This window comes from Plectropomus leopardus, chromosome 20 (genome assembly GCF_026936395.1).
Source record: "Plectropomus leopardus strain MGB_pleo_1.0 chromosome 20, ASM2693639v1, whole genome shotgun sequence".
Taxonomy (NCBI): Eukaryota; Metazoa; Chordata; class Actinopteri; order Perciformes; family Serranidae; genus Plectropomus; species Plectropomus leopardus.
In genome coordinates, this window is record NC_142195.1 from 8,273,334 (window position 1) to 8,298,242 (window position 24,909).

At 40.3% G+C, this 24,909-nt stretch overlaps 1 protein-coding gene across 6 annotated transcripts in view; it reads left to right on the forward strand.

The window, feature by feature from the left end:
* Positions 1-24,909, forward strand: part of garnl3 (GTPase activating Rap/RanGAP domain like 3) — a 121,544-nt gene that overhangs the window by 10,905 nt on the left and 85,730 nt on the right. For 5 of the 6 annotated variants that reach the window (XM_088070692.1, XM_088070690.1, XM_088070695.1 and 2 more), the window contains 4 exons: positions 12,298-12,377; positions 12,474-13,138; positions 13,508-13,579; positions 20,072-20,604. In XM_088070692.1, coding sequence (XP_087926818.1) covers positions 20,507-20,604 — 98 coding nt within the window. In that variant the 5' untranslated portion in view covers positions 12,298-12,377; positions 12,474-13,138; positions 13,508-13,579; positions 20,072-20,506. The remainder of the gene's footprint in view (positions 1-12,297; positions 12,378-12,473; positions 13,139-13,507; positions 13,580-20,071; positions 20,605-24,909) is intronic. The other variant, XM_088070691.1, reaches the window with a different exon arrangement.

Below are 24,909 nucleotides of genomic sequence, written 5' to 3' on the forward strand. Positions count from 1 at the left end.
CCCTTCAACAAACAGCAGAGTGAAATAATCAAGGAGTCAAAATTTGTCCCAGTGTCAGATGCATTGCTTTACCAATGCAAAGCTGGGTTAACTCTAAGAAACCACTGAGTCACCAAGAAAACCCCAGACTTTTTTTATGGATATTTACCTAAACTAAAAAATGGTATGATTTTGAACTGCCATTATCTAATATAGCTCTTTTTTAACCCATTTGTCACAGATTTCCAGCTTACATTCATATGTGGGGCCCATGTGGATCATAAATGGGCTAAAAAATGGGCCCTTGTCCATAGGTTCCATAATGGTGTTATGCTAGGGCTACCTGGGTACCAAGTGGGTATGGGCCCAAAATGGGCATCTTATCTGGGGCCCATTTGGGTAAACCGCCACTCATGTGGGCAATTGGCATGGTGTCATTATGGAATCCGTGGAGCTTATTACTATATGGGCCCCACATACTGTATGTGCATTTCTTTGTAGTTTTGACAAGGGCTGAGTATTACAAGTACCATTACCAGTACCCTTAAATGGATAGATCAATAGAATACATCATGATGTGAATAAGGTGGCATATAGTACAGCCATACGTATTCATTTTGGTAGTATTTTGGTAAGGCAAACTGCACTGCCAAATACAAAGTGCTTAACTTCACCACATCACAGATTGTACGGGTTGTAGCTGCTGCTGCTGCAGGAGTGTGAGCTCTGAAAAGTTGTGAGAGTTTGCCTGGCTGCACACACATAGTGACAGGGCTAATTGTTAGCACAGTTAATGTTATCTAATGGTTATTAACAACAGACTTGAGCTGTTTTGGTGTCATTGTGAGTTTGTTGGAAATGTTAAAAGGCTCTGTGTTGGATGTTAGCCACTGCTGCTGTGTTAGTTTGTGCCAATTTTGCAGATGATGTGCTAGAGAAATAGAGAGCATACAAATGAATAAATGAGACTTGATTACACCCCATAAGTTGTGTGAAAAGATGTTTTGGTATAGTTTTGCTCCTCATGCCCCTCAGTCAGTAAATCAGTAAATTCATTGTTTTTCATGGAGGCATGTGAGAAAAGGTATTCCTTTTAGGTAAAACTTGAGCATGTAACTTCTAACACTGCTTAAAAAGAACATCATGATAATGATAATAATAAAAACTTGGAATTGTTTAAATAATCCCGCTGTAGCAACAAACAAACAAACAAACAAAAAAAAAATCAGTGGTGCAAACTTGCATTGATATTGGGTGAAGTTAACCCAGTATTGTGTCAGTAACCAAACTGGGTCAAATTTAATGTAATTATTATCTTCGTTTCTATTCCCCACCATTTAAAATTGCTGTCACTTGTTCATCCTTCACCTTCTGACCATACTCTGCTGCCCCACCAAAAACTTCCACTTATAGAGACTTTTGGAGGATATTCAATGCTTTTTCAAATCCAAAGGGCTCTCTCCGGTCACTGTTTTTTTTAAATGAATTCCTCCCTCGTGGAGATGAATCAGATTATTCAGGGTGTAGTGACAAATTGATTGGAGGGATGCTGAAGCAGCATGTGCACCACTCTCTGGAGAGACGCGTAGTGGGAAACCATCCCCTCTCATTTGCGGCACTAAATCTTGTACTTGTCACAAAGGAAAGTGTGTGTATATGCAAGGACACACACACACGCACACATCATGCCACAAACACATACACAAGCTTAAGCCAAGGAGCATTGATTTATCTATTCCTCCTAGACTGATTTATGTCTTTTAATCTGTCCTCTCCTCTTTTTATAGGAGGGGCTGTCTGTATCATTGGAGCAACTCCGTCATGCTGCCAGGCAGCAGCCACACAAAGCCCCATTCATTCACTATCACCACATCAAACTCAGCATCAGAAGATAATTCTCTTGAGTTGGTTTCTCGAAGCAGCAATGAGCCTCAAAGCTGTTACTGCAGCTGCTTGTCCCGCAGTCTCATCAGGCTCATTCAAATAGATGACTGTGCTTTGACTGTGGCCTGTCTCTGACCTTAGAGGGTCATTCGTCTGGTCCTTCTTATTTTTTAAAATTCTCATTCTGTCTCAGTTTGTCCTCCTGCTCCCATTACTGTTGTCCTAGCTTCATATCTTCTCCTTCTTTCTTTATACACTACAGTGCATATTTTAATGTTTCCACACCTCTTCTCTCTAAAATCTTCCCTCCTTTACACTTTTCCCACCACCGTCTCCGATTCATCTAAATTTAAATTTTCTCCACAATTGTGCCTTGAATGCATTTCCAACACACCTGTCTGCTTGTCCCCACCTGGGGTTTCTTCGTCAGATTATGTTGTAATCGACGGAGGCAGATGTAACCTGAAAGGCAGAACATGAAGACTTAATCTGTTTACTCTAATCAACTCACAGAGCCATTTCACTCAACAGTGCAGCTGCCAGGAGTTAACATATTCACATACACACATCTCAGCACATCTTATAACATCCAATCAGGAATTGTTGACATGGATACAGTTGCAGAATAATATGGAGGGTAGTTAAATATCATGAAAAGCATTCAAAGTCCATCACTCTTCAAATGAACCATTCATCAAGTTGTCAGTAGTGCAGGGAAAAAAAGCCCAATTTCTGCATGAATGCACTTTAAAAGCTTTATTTGCAATGCTGATAATATCTAAGAATAGTATTGAAGTTACACACGGCATGAACATCTTGTTCTTCAGGTGGCAGCGTCTTTTACCGAATAAAAAGTGCTTTGTCCTTGTTAAAATTGTCTCATGCTTGAAGTCAAAAGCATCCAGGGGAAATATTAACCAAAATATTGTCTGAGTTCAGTGATCTCCCAAAGGTGCGATAAATCTTTTTGTGGTAATACTTTAATTCTTAGAGGGAGAAAAAAAATCAGGCTACCAGAAAGTTCTGTATGGCTGAGATTTCCAACTTTTGGCTTTCAGTAAATCAGTTGTAATTCTGTCTGTAAAATCATTGCAGGTTCTGTAATTCTTTCTTTCCTTATTGTATTCTTTTGATGAAAATGGCCCAGTACCAAGTAGTATCAAAACGTCTTTTGTCAAATGATGAACTGTATTAGATGTTTTTTTGTGCCAGTGATCTGATTCTGGACTGCCTAGATCCTCCCCTGGATCCACAAACTTTCTGTTGCTTTGACACCGAGTAATTAAAACATCACAATAACAAAGAAACAGCTTGAATCTGTTGTGAACCCATTAGTGGCCGTTAGGTAGCATTTGCCACGTCTTTCTAACAGTTAGCCCTGTTACTGTGTGTGTGCTGCTGGTCAGGCTCTCTCGACTGTTCCTGGCGGGGAGCTCACACTCCTGCAGCAGCTGCTTCAACACGTTGCATGGTGTGTTGTACTTGGTAGTTCAGCATGCCAAGATGCCAACAAAAAGTTTGAAAGTATGGCCATACTACACCCCTTCTATTCACATTAAAGGCATCAAATTGGTATTAGTATCACTTCTGCTGATATCAGTGGTGGTGATTTTTTTAAATGATACTCAGCCCCAGCTGTTTTACACCAGTTTTAATAGAGATATAGTTGATAGTAACAATGATGTGCTTGCAGTTATTATTTCAGTGTAGTAATTGTGCTAATAATCTTAAGATTTTTGCTGGCAGTTACTGGTTGCTGGTTGCTGCGGACAAGTATGAAGCACTACAATAAAAGTTGAGCTGGCCTCAACTTTGTTTCAGTGCTCCAATGACACACTGAAGCGTCAACCAGTCATATGCTTTGTTTCTACCTGTGATCCTACGCTAATTAGCAAGGATAGCTGATGCTATACTAGCTTTCTGTGTATTGTGGCTATGCTTTGTGGCAATGAAATGTGATGTTGAAATGAGGCTTACTTATTGATGAAAAGCAAAGATATGCAAAGTTTTTGATTAAATACAAACTTTAGATGAAGTTCAGTCAAGGGTCATTGTTGCAAGTAGCACACAAGCAAGCAAACGGTTGAACAGTGCTTCAAGAGCAACTTGTTGATAACTTAGCTTGTCTCGCTGTTGCATCGTCGCTCCAGGTCTGAAGACACCATAGCAGCTCTCTGGCGACTGAGCTAAATGCTAAATTTGACATGCTCACAAGCGCATATTAAGTGTATGTAATAGTCAAGGGATCACCAACGTGATAACAATTCATCCTGAGGGTAACATAAATGTTTTAACCAAATTCCATGGCAATCCTTCCAAAAGATGCAGAGATATTTCTTTTAAAAGCCACAAATGTGAGTCTCATGGTGGCGCGAGACGAAAAGTCATGGGTTCACCAAAGTCGCTAAGATTCATCCTCTGGGGACCATGAATGTCTGTTTTAGATTTCATGTCAATCCCTCCAACAGTTGTTTAGATATTTCAGGCTGATTCAAAGTCACCATAACAAAGATAACCCACTGACATGTTTATCAGTTCAAATTAATGTGAGCTCTTAAGTCGCTGGCTTCAGAGGCAGACACTGGAATTACTGGCACAAATAAAACAGTCACCTCTGAGTAAGCCACTGTCTGAACACTTCATGAGCCAACCTGTAACAACTATCCTTTCTAATCCATTTGGAATCCTGGTGGAATGTCAACAGCAGACTTTTTAGATATAATTCCATTTATCAAATGGAAAATACATACAACATTAACACCAATGAGAAAAAAAACCTAATAGCAGGCAAATAGCAGGCAAATTAGAGGAAGTATTGGTGTAATTTTTACTTGTTACCAGGATACATAGATACATGCAGCCTTCATATCATTGAAGAATACCACCAAAGTCTTTGTCATTGCATACATAGCAGATGCTCACCACCTCCACATCACGTTTCTCCTGTAGCACTGCTGCTAAAAATAGAAAACTAACATTTTATAATGGTTGCAAAATGAGTTGAAATCAGAAGATTAAAAGACACCGATCTCTTAAAAAAAAAGGTGTTATAACAATAAAAAGGATAAATCAATGAATCATTTAACCCTTTGAATATACATTCACAGACAGAGACAAGAGAGCATTTCATTTGACAGCAGGAGGAGCTGAGTCTGATCAAAGGATAATAGATGAAAACACTGTTGTTGGTCTCTCTACGTTTCTCTTAATGTCTTATCTCTCTGGATTCTTTCACATCTCACACTGTGTGATAAAAAAAATGCGCCACAAGAGATTGTTCTGTCATCCTCTCATCCTCCTCTTCATTTTTATTATCTAGATATAAAAAGGAAGGGACACAAGTGTGTGTGTGTGTGTGTGTGTGTGTGTGTGTGTGTGTGCGCGTGTGTGTGTGTGTGTGTGTGTGTGTGTGTGCGCACGCGCACACTTGGCATGGATGAATGAATAAATGAGTAACCACATACAAAAAAATATGCAATGAAAAGAATATTGCGCCTTTCCTTTATTCTTAACGAAACAAGCACCAAACCTTTATCTGTGTTTAGCAGTGACAGATTTTAACCTTATATCATAATCTATTCACTTTATTCTTTCATCTGAGACAGACAGATGGGAAAAAAAAAACTTTCATAGTTTTTCATAGGTTTTTTATGGTGTGTTTATGAACGGGTGTGTGACTGAAAAGGCCTATTAGACACAGTCCCAGGGACCAAAAGTGTCTTAGACTGCAAAATGTCACTTAAAGTAACACGTACCTTCCAGGAAGAGACTCTTAATGACCACAAAGAGGCACAAAAAGATTACAAACAGATGCAAGTTAACTGCAAAGAGACACAAAATAAAGAGGGGAAATAACCACACAGAGACACAAAATGACCAAAAAAACACAAAAATGCTCCAGAGACACAAAATAAAGATAAAAAGGGGCAAAACCACCAAAAAGAGACAAGAAATTACAACAAATAAACCCCCCAAAATGATTACCTCAAAATAACTGCAAAAAGCGGAAAAACAATCACAAAGAGACACAAAATTACGAAAGACACACAAACCCTTACAAAAACAGGGCAGAACTACCACAAAAAAAGACAAAAGGCAGCCAAAAAAGACACAAAACGACCTAAAAGAGATACAAAGTAACTACAAAAAAGGGGAAAAAAGAAGAGATAAAAAATAATTTAAAAAAGACATAAGTTTGCCTTCAACACAAAAGTCTATTAACAAAATTCGGCAAAACTGCCACTAAGAGACTAAAAAACAACCAAAATAGAGGAGATACATAATAACTACAAAAAGGTAAAAACAACCACAGAGAGACACAAAACAATAAAAAAAAGACACAAAATTACAAAACAGACACAAAAACCCAAAGAACCAGGGCAAAACCACCACAAAAAGACAATTAACAACCAACAAAAAGGACATGAAATGACCTAAAAAAAAAGACACATAAAACAACAATTACAAAAGAAAAGGTTGAAATAATCACAAAGTCTGTGTGGCTTGCTCCGATGTAGAGCCCCTGTTCCACTGCACAAAAAGACCTGCTAACACCGGCTTACATCCAGGCTTTTTATGTTATGGGAAAAGCAACAACTGGCACTCACACCTGCGTCAAATGATTATGCAGTAATCATGGATATTTATCGTCTCTGGCTCTGATTGGCATTGATGGAAATACAACAACTGATGAATGTGCTAATTTTAGCCCGTAACCAGCGAGGTTTAATGACGTGCCACCACAAATTACCATCCGTCTTTTTGCTGAAGCAGCACTTAATGATCGATCCAAATTAGTCTGCACTGAGTTCAATAAGTGAGAGATAAATATCAAGAAGTAACCACTGTAAAGTTTTCACACACCTCTATCCATGTTACTTTCTACAGTTCACTACCCTGTTTTTTGCCCTGTCTGTTATGTTGATCATGACACACCAAAAAAACATATAGGCGAACTTGTCTGCTGCAGAGCCGTGTACACAGCTCAACTGTACTGGCAATGGAAAAAGGAATTTATTGTCTATGTTTAGCAGTATTAGCTGTGTTTAAAAACCTGTGTAGATGCGTTGATTTTGGTGGAAAATGGATATAGGAGATGTAGTGAGGTCTTTTTTCATGTCTGTGTCCAGGGACACATTGTCTCCTAACTCGCCCACGGGTGTGGGCATCTCTGTTAGTGGGTGCTGTTTTTGTTCTGTTTTGTTCTGTTGCCTGAGAGCATCAGAGTGAACATGCATCCCTGTGTACAAGGGCAAAGTTGTGTCGTCAGTTATGATAATAAGTCACAGAATAATAAAGAGCAGCCATCACACAGGGACGTCGACACAGAGGACACAGTTGATTATCAGACAGTGAAAGGCCTCAACTGCAGCCTTGACTGCAGAGCTATGAGTGACACTTTTCATCTCGTCTCCCTCTGTGAGACACTCTAATGTCCATAGGCTGCTCTTGATCCCGTATCACATTTAGATACCACAGACCGATGACCCAGAATTCAAAGCACACCATTTTAAACATTTGTAAGACGACAAACTCATGTTAGCGTGCATTATCATCGCTCTCCTGTGGTGTGAAACAACACGAGAAGTTTGGGAAGATGGGGAATATCTTTGCATTCTCATGAATGCTAATTAATGACAACTATGAATGCTAACAAGGTACAATGCAGTTGATGCAGCTTCTGTTTATTAACTTTTTCTGCAGCAGGCTCTGTGTGTCTGTTCAAAACACCAGTAATGGTGATGTCAGCCCTTATGTTTCTCTATATGTCTTCACTTTTGTTTAAAACGTAAGATCAGTTAGGGTAAATATGGGATAGATGATGCTGAATAGATACAATAGAGGCAACAGGAGGAGAACAGAGACTTCAATTTATTCCTCATTATAAGTGTCCCTGTTGAGTCACCTAATGTCCTCATTAACATACATTTAAGTTTTTTTCCATCTATGAAGAGCGAGTGGGAGGCATGAGAGGCTGACAACAGGGGTGACAGGGGACAGAGAACTCCAAGAACAATCAGTATTTTCCTTTGTAGAGGCAAGAAGCTGAGAAAATATTACACAAATAAGAGAATATTACATTTATGAAAGTCTCTCCTCTTGTTAACCCTTTGAAACCTGAGCAAATTTTCTTGATTTCTTACAAAAACATGGGAATTAGGCACTGAGCAACAATAAAAAAGAAACGACCCAAAAATCTGCAAGAAATTAGTGAGAGGTCCGAGATGATTACCTGAAAATAAGTAGAAAAAAAATATAAAAGGAAATTACCTTGAAAAATAATTATTCTGGGGGTTTTTTTGTTAACAATTTTAAATATATAATTATGATCACCCCCCACCCCACCCGCCTTTTTTCATAGCCTTTTCATAAAAAAATGAAATCTACTCATTTCTTGCATTTGTGGAACATTTCTCGTGAAGTTGCTCACTGCCTTTTTCCCCCCATGTTTTTGAAAGAAATTGCACCAATTTGCTTTGTGTTCAAAGGTTTGTGTTCAGATGTGAGGGACATCTGAAAGCAGCACAAAAAAAGGATGTGCAGGTAACAGGTTACGAAGGGTTAATATTACCTCCCTGTGTAAGCAGGAGCCGGGGGAAGCCTTCCAGCTACAGCCTCACTCAGATGATTGACAGCTGTAGTGATTGGGAATCCCTGCCTGGAGCACCTGTTCACCTCACGTTCCCAGGGAAACAGCTTTAGTAGTTCCCCCTCATGCACATGCATGTGAGGGCACACGACACACAAACGCATAAACGTGTGTGTGTGTGTGTGTGTGTGTGTGTGCAAAGTGTCCCCATCTGCTCAATCTGATCCAAACGGTCAGAGTGACATTTAAGAGGAAGGATGTGGTTATTACATGGATGCATCAGACAATCTTAATCCCATCTCTGAGAGACACAGAGACCTCATGAATAACTGACATCTGTTCCTCTGATCCTCCCTCAGCCCCAGGAAGCCAGCGTCAGCCAGAGAGGCTAGAAAGAAGGGAAAGAATCTGATTTGCATAGCTGCTGCCGCTGCTGCTTAAATGGCTTGTTCTACAGATGAGAGTAATTATGTCAGATAATCCCGTATAACTGTGCATTGTGTGCGCAGGGTCGTAAGCATATGTAGGAAATCACTGTGAGATGGATTGTGAGCCAGAAAGATATTGACAAGTTAATGTAAGTAAAGGGAAAACTGGAAGACATATGATACCTGGCTTCACTTATTCATTCAGTTAGTCATCCATGTCTCCATCTGAGGGATTTCCTCAGCAGAAACTTAACACCTCATTAAGCATGTGCGTAGGTTATAGCCAGGGTAAATCCCTGCATTTCAGTTACACTGTTTATGTGCTGGTGAGGCCTTCTCACTTAGCTGGCAAGTCGGATGATATTCTATATTTTTTTTGTTCTTAACAAATCTCATGAAGATACAAAACCAAACAATGAATTTATCCTAACATGTAATTCCTTTGTAGGTAATTTTCACACTCATCATCCTGTGTTTTTCAATCCACAGCTAAAAATAGTTCCCAACAAATGTACTCTTTGCTCCTACTTGAGTGACGTTTGCTAAAAATGACAGTGCCCAGGTGTCCTTAGGGAATTATTTAGTATTTTTAAAATATGACTAGTCCATTTTTGAGCCACACAGCGCTTCTGTGAGGCTGCTTTTAAACTAAATGCTAACATCCTCATGCTAAAATACTCATAATTACAATGTTTATTACTGTGTTAGTCAAGATTTGTTAATAATCCAACAAGTCCTCCAACCTATGACCACATAGGTCGTATGTCACCTCTGAATACAACCCACAAGCAGTGTTTCCTAAATTAGCACACCTTCTGGTGAATGGCTGAATAGCTTGTATATGGCCATTATGGTCGCAGATTTAACACATAACTTTGTGAAGTTGCAGTTGCATCAAAAGTACGTGGTTTGGTTTAGGCATCTATCTATCTGTCTATCTATCTTATATATATATGTGTGTGTATGTGTGTGTGTGTGTGTATACATTTACATACATACATACATATACACACACACATATATATATATATACACTCCTGAAATAATTACTTTGGCCACTAAAGATCACCATCCAAAAAACAACGTAAATATAGGTCGCAATTTTTTCTGCTTGTGAAAATGACTGAGGTAGTCATATTTTGCCAGTCTCTAATAATCACAAAGAGGTTTTAGTTTTGCAAGTTGTCTTTCATAACCCAAAATACCCCACAAATTTGTTTTTTTGACCTGATGGTGGCGCTTGATGGAAAGCTTAGGGATTGCCAAAGTTGCAATACTGATTCTGAGAGGAAAATTAATGTCTGTGTCAACTTTTTTGACAATTCATCCAACTGTCTAAGACATGTTTCAATTAAAACTACAAGTGTCAACCATATGGTGACGTGAGAGGTAACGTCACCACCAAAGTTATTAAGATTCATTCTCTGAGGACCAAGAAAATCTGTAAAAAAATCTTGGTGACTAATGCAATGCCGGCTTTGGTGATTTGTGTGGGATCAGTTAACACTAAGAAAAGTACTTAAAATTCTAGCATTAATCAGTTGTTTTTCTGTTTCTACCTCTGTGTCATTTCTCTTAAAAGAGTTCAGACACATTTTAAGTCCCCATATATATTGTATTTTCACCTCAGCTAATCTGATTGGTATATTTTAGATGTGGCCACCGGAAGATGGCAGACACAAATCCAAGTGATCATCTCGATCTGGGCTCTCTCTTATCAAACTCCCAAGCAGGAAGCAATTGAGTGGCACCATCTGCGCGTTCAACACTGCCACACTAGACGACCCCAACTCTGATGAGCTCAGAGTGGGAAAAAGCGTTCCTGGCATCCTGACAGGGAGAAAGTAACTGTTTGTGTGTGTGTGTGTGTGTTAGTGTGTGCATTTGAGCATGTCTACTTTGGAGGCTTCATAGTGATAAGCTATGAGTCACCCTGTAATAGGTATAGAAGGAGGCTGGAGCCAGGGCACAAAAAGACCTGCAGACAGGTTACTCCAGTGAGTCAGCAGCACTCCTCGTTCTTTAGGATAAACTCCTACATAGATACAAAGACTTCCGTTTCTTACCTTTATTCCACAAATACACACCAGTGCCACTCTGCCTACTACTTTTTATTTTATTATAGACTAACCTGTGCACGCATGAGCTTTAAACACCAAAAAACAACTACAGTGAAAATTTGCTCCATTGAGACTTTACACTCACAGCACACACAGAATATTTAAGTTTACAAACCCACACAGATGCTAAATAGTCACATGGTAGGCTAATATCACATGCACTAACACAGCTATTAAGTCAGCATCTGTGATCACAGACCACCGGCTGTAATTGCTGTGCACCACCCTCCATCCGACTTCTAATGAGGGTTCAGGCTTTAACTGACACTCAAAGAGATTCAAGGGCCGGAATGTACGTCACCAACACCTGCGCCACTTAATCCCACAGTGGTCCTAATTTGGTGACACTTTGATGTTTGATTTTTAGTTGAAAGGTGTTGATTTAATTCTATACAGTAACTTTGTATGGCTTGTGGCAGGTGTCCCCTCTCTTTTATTTTTAGTCATGCTAAACATGTGTCTCTGAAGATGCAAATGTTGGTCTGTCAGGAAGTCCACTTTGGTCCAGACTGAAATCTCAACTATTGAATGGATTGCCATAGATTTTACAAGAATATTCAAGGTCCTCAGAGGATGAATCTTTAAGACTTTTGTCCTTTAGTACCTCCATCAGGGCAAATTTGTCACTAATCCTGTCAAATTTCTCAACATATAAGACATAGATTTGCACAAATTTGTTTTAAGATAAACAGTAATCTCTGAGGCTGAAAAATGAAGCCAATTGTCACAGTTTCACTGTAGAATTGTTAAAAACTTCCTTGAATGGCCACTAGAGGCTGGCTCCAAAAGGGAGTTGGTCCCCATAGTCCCTCATATCAAAATGCCCAGTTTTACAGCAGAAATACATATGCATACAGCCTGGTACAAAAAATGGTTTTGGTCTCTAAAGCTAATTTTATAATTCATGGCAACTGTACTGGAGGTTATTTTTTAATATATCTTACCAATTTTAAAAGGTTTAAAGTAACACATAATTAAGGAATGCTTGTCTTTATGTAAGAGAAAACAGTCGTGACAAGAGTGTACAAAAATACAGTGAAAGAAAAAATGAAATAGAAAGGGTGCAAGGATAGTAGAATAAAGATGCTGAGCAGGTGATTGACATTTGATGACACATCATACAGACACGATTATGTGCACCCATGGAACAACTGTGATTAAGCAGATGAACGAGAACATTTCAATTCATAAGCAGGCACTGCTCTTAGATTCATCTGTGGAATATGAAGTAATCCATAAACATGACAGGATTATATTTGACATTAATGTCTTTTCTCTAATTGTTTTTGTGTTGCAGCCGTTAAACACTCCCTTGAGGCAGCTGAAGAATCGATGGGGAGCAAACATCCAGAGTGTGTTTCGTACATGTGTCAAGAGGTCGAAAATATACCCAGCGCAAAATATTTTCTCTCCTCAGCAGATGGCTTAAAAGGAAATTCTGACATTTTCATTTCTATTCTCTTCATCCTTCAGCTGATAATGCCTTCAAAGTGTTCAAGCAGGCCTGTCAGCGGCTCCACGGAGGTAAGGCTATGATTGTTTGCAATTTGAGAGCAAACGACTGCAGGACATCAGCATTCAGAGGTTTTATCATCCATCCTCCTGGATGATTGCTCTGATTTTGCATTTCTATTACATGGTAATTGTTGCAACCGGTTATTGCCAAAAGAGAAAAAATGAACTGGAGGCTTTTGTGAGCGAATTTATTCAACTCCAAGTGGCTTATGTTCAGTACAGAGAGGATTTCTTTGATCAAAAACATAACTCCAGCTCTTAATGACTCCTCTGCAGATTTCATAAAAAAAAGAATTTTCCTTCTAATCATGATTTCAGTCTGTGAAGTGACCTCTCTGATTAGCTGTGTGATTTCTTTTTAAGCAGGCAGGAGAGGTGTGTAACATTGTGTGTGTGTGTGTGTGTGTGTGTGTGTGTGTGCGGTGTGTGTGCGCACGCGCACGTGTGTGCTCGCGTGCGTGAGCACATGCATATCTTAGTGCCGGGCAGCAGAGTGAAAAGCAAGTAAACAGCGAGGTCGTCCTGCACCATCACGCCAATGGTGCCCTTGAAGTCATTTTCCTCAACATGAATGAACGCCTTCAACCCCGACGAAACCCTTGCACCTGTTCACAGACAGCTAAGTACGGACCAGAACACACAAACACACACACGCGCACATTAAAAGTTGATATTTGGCTTTAAGCCTCCTATGAATGAATTGGAGTAAAGATTAGGATCTTCATATTTCAGGGGACTGCAGAATGATAAGATTTCTTTTAATCTTCAGCGTTTTTAGGTACGAAATTAACTGGGTTGGGGAGTTCAACATTTGTTTTATTCTTTTTTTTAAGTAGCATTCTCCCCAACATTTTTCATATTTTAGAGTTAAGTTTTTTAGAGTTAAGTTTTCAAAAAACGCAACATCCTACCCCCGAGATGGGACCATAGACTGTATAAAAAATGGACGTAGCTAACATGATGTCACTAATTGGTTTGTGGTCATTTTGCAGCTTCCAGTTTGGCGTTTTGGCTCTCGCCATGTTGGTTTTGTGAAACCAGACGTGACCAGATTTGGACGAGAGGTTGGTTACTAGCAACACCTTGCTAACAGCCTGTCACTCAAGCAGCCCCACCTTTAAATATGCGTAAATTTGGGCCCCAGTAAAAGTAAATATATAAAAGTTCACCCCTGTACAGTTGTCATGAATGTTTAAATTAGCTACAGAGACCAAAACTGTTTTTTTTGTGCCCGGCTTTATTAACATTAATTTCTGCTGTAAACTTGGTCATTTTAACATCAGGGTTTATGGAGATAGACTTGGAGCCAGACTCAAGTGGCCATTCGATGAACTGCAGTTTTTGGCACTAATGCATGGGCTTCATTTCTCAGCCCCAAAGGTTGCCACATGACCAAGTCTGAACTTATTTGTTGAACAAAGTTGTTGCATTTCTATAATTTTTGACCTGCGTGTTTTGCATACTACAATTTCTTTTTTGTTGACCACCACATGGTATTTTTCTAGCTAAACTAAATTATCTCTGGTATCAGTTTTTTCACCTGGTGCTAAATGATTTTGCGTTAGTTCTTCATGTTTCTCTCCTGCAACGTGGTTGGATGCTGTCAGATTGGTTCAAACAAAAGCGATGTGAGGAATTAAGTGTCTACCTGTGGAAATGAACAGCATTAATGTTGGTTTGGAACCGGAAATGAATTGATTTGTGGCACATGCTTTAAACAGCATAATTTCAATTTTTAAGCTTAGGCTGAGGTATTAAGTATTTTCAAGTCAAAAGGGTCAAGCCCAAGTAAAGTCACAAGTCATTGATGTTAAAGTGGAAGTACAGTTGCAAGTCCTTTTGTTATTTTGTCAAGCCAAATTTAAAGTTGTGAGTGGAGTCTGACTCAAGTACAAGTCATGTTGACTCTAGTTCACATCTCTGTCCTCTCTACAATATTCCAGTGATTAAATCTACAAGAAAGAAAATATGTGTCTGTTGCACAAAATTGTGCTTATTTTTTTCTGATTCTTCTTAGATTTTTGCTTTTGCCCATTTAACAGGTCACAGGTCAAAATAGTTTGGTACCACTGCATTATTCCACAGTCAAATCCTTCACTTCAGGTTTCAAAAAGCACTGAAACCATATTAGCATGACTCAGAGCTAAATAACAGCTTCTCTCTCTGTATTCCTGTCGGTTTCTGCAGTGGCATTTGGCACTTGCTTCTCATCTTCTGCACACTGCTGCCCATTGAGCCCCCTCAGGGGACGACAAGCTGCTGACACTGACACCCCTCCTCCATAAAAACCCCACGACCCAGAGAGATGTGCCAATGTTGGCATCATTTTGCTAAATGTCACCACAATGTATTTTGGATTTGGGTTGCTGTGGTCGGCTGGCACGGGACCCAGTGTCATTGATAGACTCACCTCAGCTGTGGTTTGGCAACATCTCGTCGCCCTGCTCTCCTACTTGCTCTTTCTTTATTGCTCAGGTCAGCAAGACAGCGATGAATCAGTCCATTTACAGGCAGCTGAGACGGGAGGTGAGGTGATATAGAGCAGGCTCCATATTCATGTTGCCAGGTCGTACTTTTCTCTCCCGATCCCTAACACTATCTCCATCAGCTGTGGGTTAGAGGGGATTGGTTATATGCAATTATTTCTTTTGACTTCGCAAACTTACTTAGTGGCGTGCTGACAGTGCAACAGAAGCTCTTTGTTCAGCCAAACTGTTGGGACAAGACGGGGCGTACAGACCATCATTCAGCACTGCAAAGCATCCTGCAGAAACAGACCCTGTCACAGCAGGCTGGGGTGTTGTTGAGAACTATTATTTGATAAGGACACAGTAAGTTTATCTCTTATAGCTTTATAATGTATGCCCTCGAGTCAGAGCCAGCAAAAGGTGAATAACTATTTTATATCACCAGCTCTTAAAGGAATAGTTCAAGTTGTTTGTTTTCTTGGGGACAGCTAGATGACAAGATTGACAACATTTTATGTTTGCATGCTTAAAGAAAAACAGCTAGCCTGAGTTTATCTCAAAGAGAAATCCAACTACCGACACATTAAAGCTTTTTAGCTAGTGGCCTCGACATCAACAGTCTGAGCCTGTCAGTGCCAAAAACAAGAACTTTTAGTGGGTGTACACTGATTGTGCAAACATGCCCAGAGTGGTAACATTGCAGCCCATTTTACGGCCACTCTCTCACAATATTGGACCAATTTCATAAGTTTTTGCCGTACTGCAAGTCACATAGACGCAAAAACATGAGAAAATAGGGTCCACATTGAAAAATACCAGTTTCCCTTTAAATTTACAGTCAGCGCATCCCAACATTGAAGCCATTCACTCAATTTCTCATCCTATATTTTATTGGCCTCCCCAATCTGCTCCTCCCACCATCACCACTAAAAGCACAATGGTTCCTTCTTTCTTGTGTGTGTTATCTCTCATCCCACAAACTGCCACTTCCTGACTAATGGAGGCTGCACACAGAATTACACTCTGTTTCTGTAGGGATGAAATGACCTTAAAATGTACATCCAGAGGTCGTTGGTCAGTCTGGTGACAGAAACTGAGCCAAAATCAGAGCAGGAGGCTGGCTACAGTTCATACGCCCCACTCCCCATGACACATGCATGTTAAAAATGGCAGCTGGTCATTACTGTGTTGGTCAAGCTGTTGCATACCATTCCCATGTAAACTGAGAACCAGACTGTTGAGCTTCCACCACAACTTTAGCTGAAATGTCACTCAAAACTGCCCCAGTACACCACATATCAAAACAGCGACATGGAACTCAAGATAGCAGTAATTTTTTAAACATAAGTCTGTCCCACTACATAAATTTTTCTCTCGCCAACCACATAAATCTGTTGAACCTTTCCAAAACTCACTCATACTGCATTTACTAATATTGTAAAACTCATTCATAGACAATAACAGGTGGTGCACAGGCTGTTGTAGTAGATGTTGCTGCATTAATATGGCAACAATTGAAGCTTTAGTACTATCATTTTCCATTCAAACTAAAATACTTAAAGGAATACTCCACTCCCCTAAATGCACATTTGTGTATCAGTTACTCACCCTGTGTTACATTGAATACCTGTAGAAAACATTTAGTTTTCATGCCTCCATAGTGATTGAAGAATCCACAAACAAAGAAAATTCTTGATGATTGGAAGTCATGGGGTCCAGCTTGTTTCTACTGTTCCAAGTGGCCCAAAAATTGTTAATGCAGGTTACATGAAAACCAACAAACAAATACACAAAAGGCAACACACTCATGAATTTAAAATAAACAAAGATGTTGTCAATCCCATCTGTAGTCGGTTTGTCGGATGATAACGCACAGTAAATGAACCCTTGCATTGAAGCTACAACCAATTTTGTTCCCTATTTTGAGCCACAGTCTATAGCGACTGGATTTTCAAATGGCCAGGATAGACTCGTTTAGGATAGACTATAGACTTATTTTCATTAAGTCCTGCTGGAGGTCGTAGCCTTACAAGGGCTTTTAGGGTCCTCCATGATCACTAAATACTGAGAAGAGCTACACAGACTTTGCATAACCTCATTACCTCACATGACTCCACCTGTGAATGTGCTTTATTAAATCAAGAGGACATTTTGAACCTGAGCAAAGTTGTATTAATTTGGAAAAACAAGAAAAAGCCTCAATTACGAGTCTCAATTACAGTAAACAATGTGTCAATCTACAATCATAATGCCAAAAGTAAAAGCTTCACAAAGTACTTTCAGCTCAGCGGGCTGCACTTATAATAGCTGCTGCTACACGTTGAGATTGATAATTGAAGTTAGTGAGAGGGCAGTTATTTAAAGGCGTCTCTAGCCATCCGGAGATGTGGTAAGCTGTTGAATCACAGTGAGTCAGAGGGTTTGAGCAACAAAACTGAAGTCTTTCCAATCACACAAACATGGCTGGGTCTTTCTTTGAATGCAGTGCGTGAGTCATGTTGAGAGAATTCCTCATCTAAACAGCAGGCTGACATACTAGACTGTGTGTGTGTGTGTGTGTGTGTGTGTGTGTGTGTGTGTGTGTGTGTGTGTGTGTGTGTGTGTGTGTGTGTGTGTACATATGTGGGAGTAATCAGCTTACTTTCTCCTCTACTGGATGGAAAAGGTGAAACGAACATCCAACAACCTACGGACAACAACCACATGTGTATTTACATATCAAAGTAAACACTGCAGAGATGATCGACATATTTTTCGATATTTTTAGTGCCGGTGGAAGTGGTTGCGCTGTTGTATTATTTTCTATTATTTTCTTGACAGTGACACTGTCAAGAAAACATAACACAATTTTCCTCTTCCAAAAGAAAACTGAAACTCATAAAGAATACAAGACATTCTTTTTAAATTCAGCACACAAAGACTTTCTCGGTCAGATATGACCAGTAGCTTCATGGTGACTATTGTGTCACGTGTCAAACTTTGAGATTATGTGTAACTGACATTACTGAATCATTTAACTGACTTTGTAACTCTTCTTCACTTGCCATTTGGGTATTCCACAGACAAGTAGTTACATCCGAGGTTGAAAAACAAAGCCAGCATGGAAGTGCGTAAAACTGTAGTTCCTCAAAAGGCCACTTGAGGCTGGCTCCAGGGGCGAGTTGCTACCCACATAGCCCCATGTTAAAATATATATATATATAAACAAAAGACAGTTTTTTTCAGAATTCATGACAACTGTGCAGGAGTGAATTTATATATTACTCATCTATTTTCATTTTATTAAAGCTTTAAAGTTATCCATAATTAAAGGTGGGGCCACTTTGACTGACAGGCTGTCTGTGACGTCACAGTGGTTTTATTACAAAAGTAAAACAAGAAGTATGCTAAAAGTTGAAATATTTAAACAAGCAATAACTTATTTTTTGGCCACTTTTGGGCAGCAGATACAAGCTGTAAACACACACTGACATATTATCTCCTTTTAAGTTGATTATGCAGAACATGTTAGCAAACTATTTACACATTTAGCATTTATGGAGCAACATAGGCTTTTTTTCACAGAGGACATGTTTACATCTCACAGTAGGAAAAGCACAGGTGTAAATATGAAATAATGATGGCTTAATTCATATAGCTGCTTCAGTTTCAGGGCCCTGGTGTTGTGTTTGTTTGCTCATTTTTAAACTCACTCAGACCCTTGAATAGAACTGAACAATAATTAGTATCATTCGTAACACCTGTGCTTTTCCTACAGACCAGAGTTTCTGCTGTTAAAAAGGTCTATTATAGTTCATTTGGAGTCATGTTTTGGTCCACATGGTGAATGTTAGTCCAATATTCACTCTCTTTCAGCTCAGTTTTTAACTCCTGAAGGCAATATTTTTGGCTTTCTAGGTACTGAATGTCACTGGCCTTCTCTGGGCTATACCAGTTATAAAAGTGCTGACAACTAGACACACTAGACATACACAATATGTATGCATAATATGTGTCAAATACAAATATAAAATGTTTGCGACCAAACAATGATCAAGATATTCAGCCCTTTAACTTTTTCAGAAATATGACAGGGCAACTTCTGTGGAATATGAGACAAACTGAGACAAGCAGGGATGAAATTTGGCTGAATTTTCTGCATGCAGACTGATTGAGATATTATGAACAGGGGACAGCTGGTGCAAGTTTGGTGTGCAGAAGAATAGAATAGATTAGAGCTGGCCCATGTTTCCCTGCCTCTCCTGCTCTGCCTGCCCTATGAATCACCCCTCATCATCTCACCCTAATGAAGCACAGGATGCAACCCCCAGCTAATCAACTAATCTATAGCACCCACAGCTGGGTGCACTTGCAGCAGAGCGTTATTTCAGCAGAGTAAACATTGCGTCAAGGTCTCCTGTAACGTTTGGTGAAACACACTTTGAGTCGTGATATCTTGTTGAGATATTGTGCTTTCTTTCTTTTCCGTGTCACTTTTAAAGTAAAAGACATCATTTTTCAAGTGTAACTCAAAACAATGGTCAGGTGCCCATTTGAACACTGAGACGGGTTTTGCTTGCTGTAATCTTGCCTCCTGTACATGCTGTCCCCGAAATATCCCTTTCGTATGCACTTTTAATGTAACTGATAAGGGACATAACCCAAAGTCATAATTTTGTGCAAAAATGTATTTATCTGAAGATAATATGAGACATCAACAGTCTGAAGTAGACATGTCAAATGGGTACCAAAATTCCAGCCTTGTTAGTACAAATTTCCCACATTATATCAGTATAATTTTCCAGATGAAATGGTCAAAGGCCAAGTGCACCCAAAAGACTCCAAATTTTAAGCTTTTAAGTGTTCTTTTTTCAGCTACAAGCAAATCAAAGGCCAACATAGATCCATATCCTACATATTTGTGATATTGTCTTCATTTATACAGGGACAGCAATGTATTATACTGTAGACTTGATCACAGACACGCACGCATAGAGTAGCAAACTAATGTCACCATGATCACACTCATACTCATGTACTGTAGATCACCACCAATCCCCCCACCCCTCTCTCTCTCTCTCTTTCTCTCTCTCTCTCTCTCTCTCCCAGTCTCATGAAGTCATTGCCGAGCAGCCACTCAGTGCCGGGCTGAAGCTGAAGGAGCGCTGTGGGCTCCACACTTCAGGATCTCTGGAGCCACGGAGGACTCCTCAGCCAGCTGCACAGTCCGTTCAGGTTCACAGCCGCAGCAGTCCCTGTTCAGCCCGCCCGCATGGACATACCACCAACCCCGACAGCATGCACATCTAACAGCTCCAACAACACCGTCTTTTGTCTCGCCTGAGGGGGAAAAAAGTCTGCAAGATCACTTTCCTTGCTCCGCTGAGGTGGACCGAGCGTCAAAGGATTTTCCCCCCTCTTCTTCCTTTTCACCAAGCTCGTTTCACTCTTTTCCCCCCGTCCATCTCTCGCATTGTTTGACTTTTTTTTTGTCCTTGGAAAAAAAAGGCTGTTTCCACGAGTCTACCTGCTCGCCCAGCACCCATGAATTCGGACAAAAATGTGTACCTCGGCAGAGACAAAGGCATCATGCGGAAGAGAGCGTTGCTCCTTCGGAAGGGTTGCAGCTTCGAGATTACCAGGTAGGTCCTGTCTCTTTTATTTTATTAAGGGGGGCGATTTAGTGTGGGACAAGAGGATGACCAAAACGGCTCGTCTAGCCTAACCATCAGAAACTGCAATCTCCTACAAAGAAGTGGCACTTTATGTAAGGCTGCACAATGAGTGTTCTTTCACCTTGTGGATTTGGGGATTTAACCAGGATCTGCTGTGTTTGCGCATAGATAAGGAGCCAAAAAACATCATGTAAATCTTAAGAGAGTGTAGCCCTAACATAGTCGCCTCTGATCGCCATCAAAAATTTCCAAAAATCACATCCTAATGTGTTGTGTTCACCTCGTCATTTTTCATTTCATCGCCGTGCGCTCAGATTTCTCATCGGACCGTGCCTGGAAGCGTTACGCACGGACACATTTCGTCTGCACCTGACTGCAATGTTGACAAAGAGAGCTCAGTGGCAGGACGCCGCCGATCGTCATTTTATTGCTAAAACGTGCTTTTGATTGGGCAGCCCTGTACCGGTGGCCCGGCGCTGTCCAATCGCGCCACAGACTGCTGAGAATATGCAGGTTTTAATTAGATGTGATAGGGGTTCAGATCACCTGCTGTCGCCTCATGCCGCACAGCTGCACACCTGTGAGTGCACACACATCCTGAAGCGACAAACATGAAGGCAGGGAGTGTCCGTAGCAGACAGCATATATAATGTGCAGCTGATGGGACCTGGTTTTTGGCAAACCTCCTGGACTTGTCAGAGAGGTGTTGTAGTTCCAACAGGATGCCACTGTCTGTGTGTCCCCTGAGCTGTTTGGATAGTGTAACCCGCCCCTGTTCCATGTGCAGCTCTCTTTCCTCAGTCATTTGTCAGTGTGTGGACAGTGTGGTTTGGACCAGAGAAGAGCTGTTATTATTTAAAGGTCTTCACTTTTACTGTTGTCACACCAGTTCCTTCCACTTTGCATGAGCTCTCACTGTCATCAAGACTTGCTGGGGATTGTTTCTCAAGAACTCCTGATATCAAGTGTGTTAGAGCATTATCACCATGGGCGGAATATGACACAGTGGGCCCCTGGGAACAGATGTACAAAGGGCCTAACCATTTCTCCTGCATAGGAGCAAGACACAGACTTTGTGATAGTTTTGCATCTCTGCACAGTCATTATGCATCTTTTTTGTGGTTTTGTGTCTCTTAGTGGTCATTTTGTGTCTTTTTTATTTTGTGTCCCTCTGTAGTCATTTTGTGTTTCCTTTACTGGGGGCCGGCAGATTTCTGAGCTACTTGCCTACACCTGCCTAACTGGGCAGGTGAAGAAAAACTAACATTAAACCCTGGTTTGGGTCTCTTTTAGGTAATTTTTTGTGTCCCTTTTGGGTAATTTCATACATTTTCGAGCTATTTTGTGTTGCTTTGTGGTTGCTGTGCCAATTTTTGTAGTTATTTTGTGTCTCATTGTAGTTCCTTCATAGTTCTTTGTAGTCATTTTAAGTCTCTTCCTGGTCAGTATGTGTTAATTTGAGTAACATCTTGCAAGTGAAGGCCAGGGGGGCCTCTGACACTTTGGGCCCCTGGACCTGTGCCCGGTAAGCCCATTCAATAATCTACTCAAGATAATCATGAAGCATAACAGCACAAAATGTTATGCGTTTCACAACATTTAATAAGATTGTGGTGCTTCCCTTTAGACTAGAGCAAAAAAATATTTTCATTTTCTATTAAATACTGGCAATTATTTTCCCAATTAACCATTTGGTCAAACATATAGTAAACTTTACACACTTAAAAGTCCAATGTGTGGGATTTGGTGGCATCTAGTAGTGATGTTGCAGTACAGAAAATTCTCCCATATGCCACTACTGTGGGCGACATGAAAAACACAAATGGCACTTTTTAGAGCCAGCGTTTGGTTTGTCTGTTCTGGACAAACTGTAAAAACAACACAGCGGACTCTGTGGAAGAGGAACCAGTCTATATGTAGATATAAACGGCTCATTCTAAAATCACAAAAAACACAGGGGTTCGTATTTTCAAGTGATTACACACTAAACACAGCCATGAATACACAATTTCGACCATTAGATGCCCCTAAATCCCACACACTGGACCTTTAATAATATATGTGTACTTTAAATGTGGCATGCACATCATTTTGGACAAGTTTGTGCCAGTTATAAGGTTAAACTGTAGCTTGGGGATATTCTGTACTGACCCAAACAGGGTCAATTATGACCCAGTGATTGTTGGTGTAAATGAAAAAAAATGGCCAAACCGATATATAAGAGCACACCAGCAAAAAGTCTTGTTTCGCCTGACCTGCAGTCCATATCCTAAAGATATTATAGTTACTATCATGTAAGAGTGGGAAAAGCGTGAAATTCTTATATTTTATAACATGAAACCATTAAAATGTTTGGCATGAAAAAATCGTTTTTGATGAATTTCCCTGACATTGAATGAGCGACTGATTGTTGCGGCTTTAGTTTTCATTATCTTGAATACATTGTCTGTAGATTATTGTTCTGATCACATCACCTCCCCTACTTCCACCTCCTCCCTCATTTCCTGCTATTTCAGACAATCTGCGGAGGTGTCCATGAAGCGCGCATTTACTCATGAATCTCGCTTCGTGGCCCTTACAGCTGATTACTTTGTCTCAGAATGTGTGATGGGTAGACTTGTTGTGTTGGAGATGTCTCTCCATCCGGGCTGCCAGGTCCCACTCTCCAAATAGAGACATGTACTGTATTGAGGGTGCATGTGGGGGCGAGATTTGGCCAGCTTTGTGCCAAGCACTTACTTTCAAATTACACATCTCTTCTAATTAGCTTGATTTATCCTGTGCAGCGAAGGAGCTTGTTCCCTCTCTGTGTTTTGTGGAGCTGGAGTCACAGAGTAAGGCTTCCTGGCAGACTGTCTCTCAGACACTAGCAGTTTAACAGACAATCAATCAGAGCCGAGCCTGAAGTGCTACTGCATGGGGAAATAGATTCTCCGCTATACTGGGGGGATATGAAAGACACTCAAGTAGAGGACTGCTGCTGCTGCTGCTGCTGAGAAGAAGGCTGTGTATGATTCGTTGTTCTTCAGATATGCATGCACCAAATGGACCCAACACATTTAGACAGTGCACACTGTATGTTAGGAGCATGCTCTCACATGCATAATGTGCTCACACATATACACACACTGGCCAAAGTGTTTCCATATGTTTGCCTGTGGAAGTATGTCATGAGGTAGTTTTATCTTGACATTGATCTGCCCTCTTTTTCTCCTCCAGGCTACAGACTCAGGCACAGTGTGAGACAGTGATATAAGTACTAAGATGGTTTACTTAAGTGAAAGTACTAAACAACAATGTGAAAATATTCCATTACAGTCCTACATTTAAAATGCAGAGTATTATTAGCAAAATGTACTTAAAGTATCATTACTAATATACTCATTTTGCAGAAAAATTACCCCTATGAGTGATAAATATACAGCATTTTACTGTTGGAGGTGGTCGCGGTGGAGCTGCTTCAGAATACTTCATACAATATTGGTAGCTTGTGAAATTGTTCCCAATTGAGGGGTCAGGCCCCATCTAAAGAGTCACAAGAAAAATCTGAGATGATTAATAGGAGAGAAAAGAAGAAAAAGTCTCTACTACAAAAACTTTAATAATTTTTCACTCTTTGCTCCAATCTTTGCTTTTGTGTGAAATATTGGATGATTTGACCTGTTCAGGCCTCAATTATTTAATGAAACTGCTTGAGAGGGGGGTTATCTGACCCACATTCACCCCTTCTTTTGTCACCTCAAGCCAAGTGAGATAGCACAGATTAATCCCTGGTCATGACAATTCTGTTACGACCTGGGTCACAACCTGGGAGTGATGTATACCAATTATCTCACATGCTGGAAATAGGTGAGGGGTGTGCACATACTACTTAGAACTGCTGTTTTGTACTTGAATTCCTCATTGTATAGTACATCACAATGATAAACACAGTTAAATGGTTTGGCATTTAATGTTATGATTACTTCAAGTGCACTACTTTTTCAGTTTCAGCGCCTTTCATTTGTTAGTGACATGTCTCTTTTTACGGCCTCTGTCTTGTTCAGCATCCTCACTATGTTCACCAACACTACATTGACCCCCTCCGTCCCAGTCATCACAGACGGCCAGCAGCTCCTGCACCTTGAAGTTCTACTACATCTCTATGTTGTCCTAATCGTAGCTGTAGCTGAAAACATTCCTGCTGCCATCACACTTTTGATTTTTGGGCTGCGGCAACCAGTGATACTTGCATCATGACTGCAACCAGTGACATAATTTGTCCTACCCTGG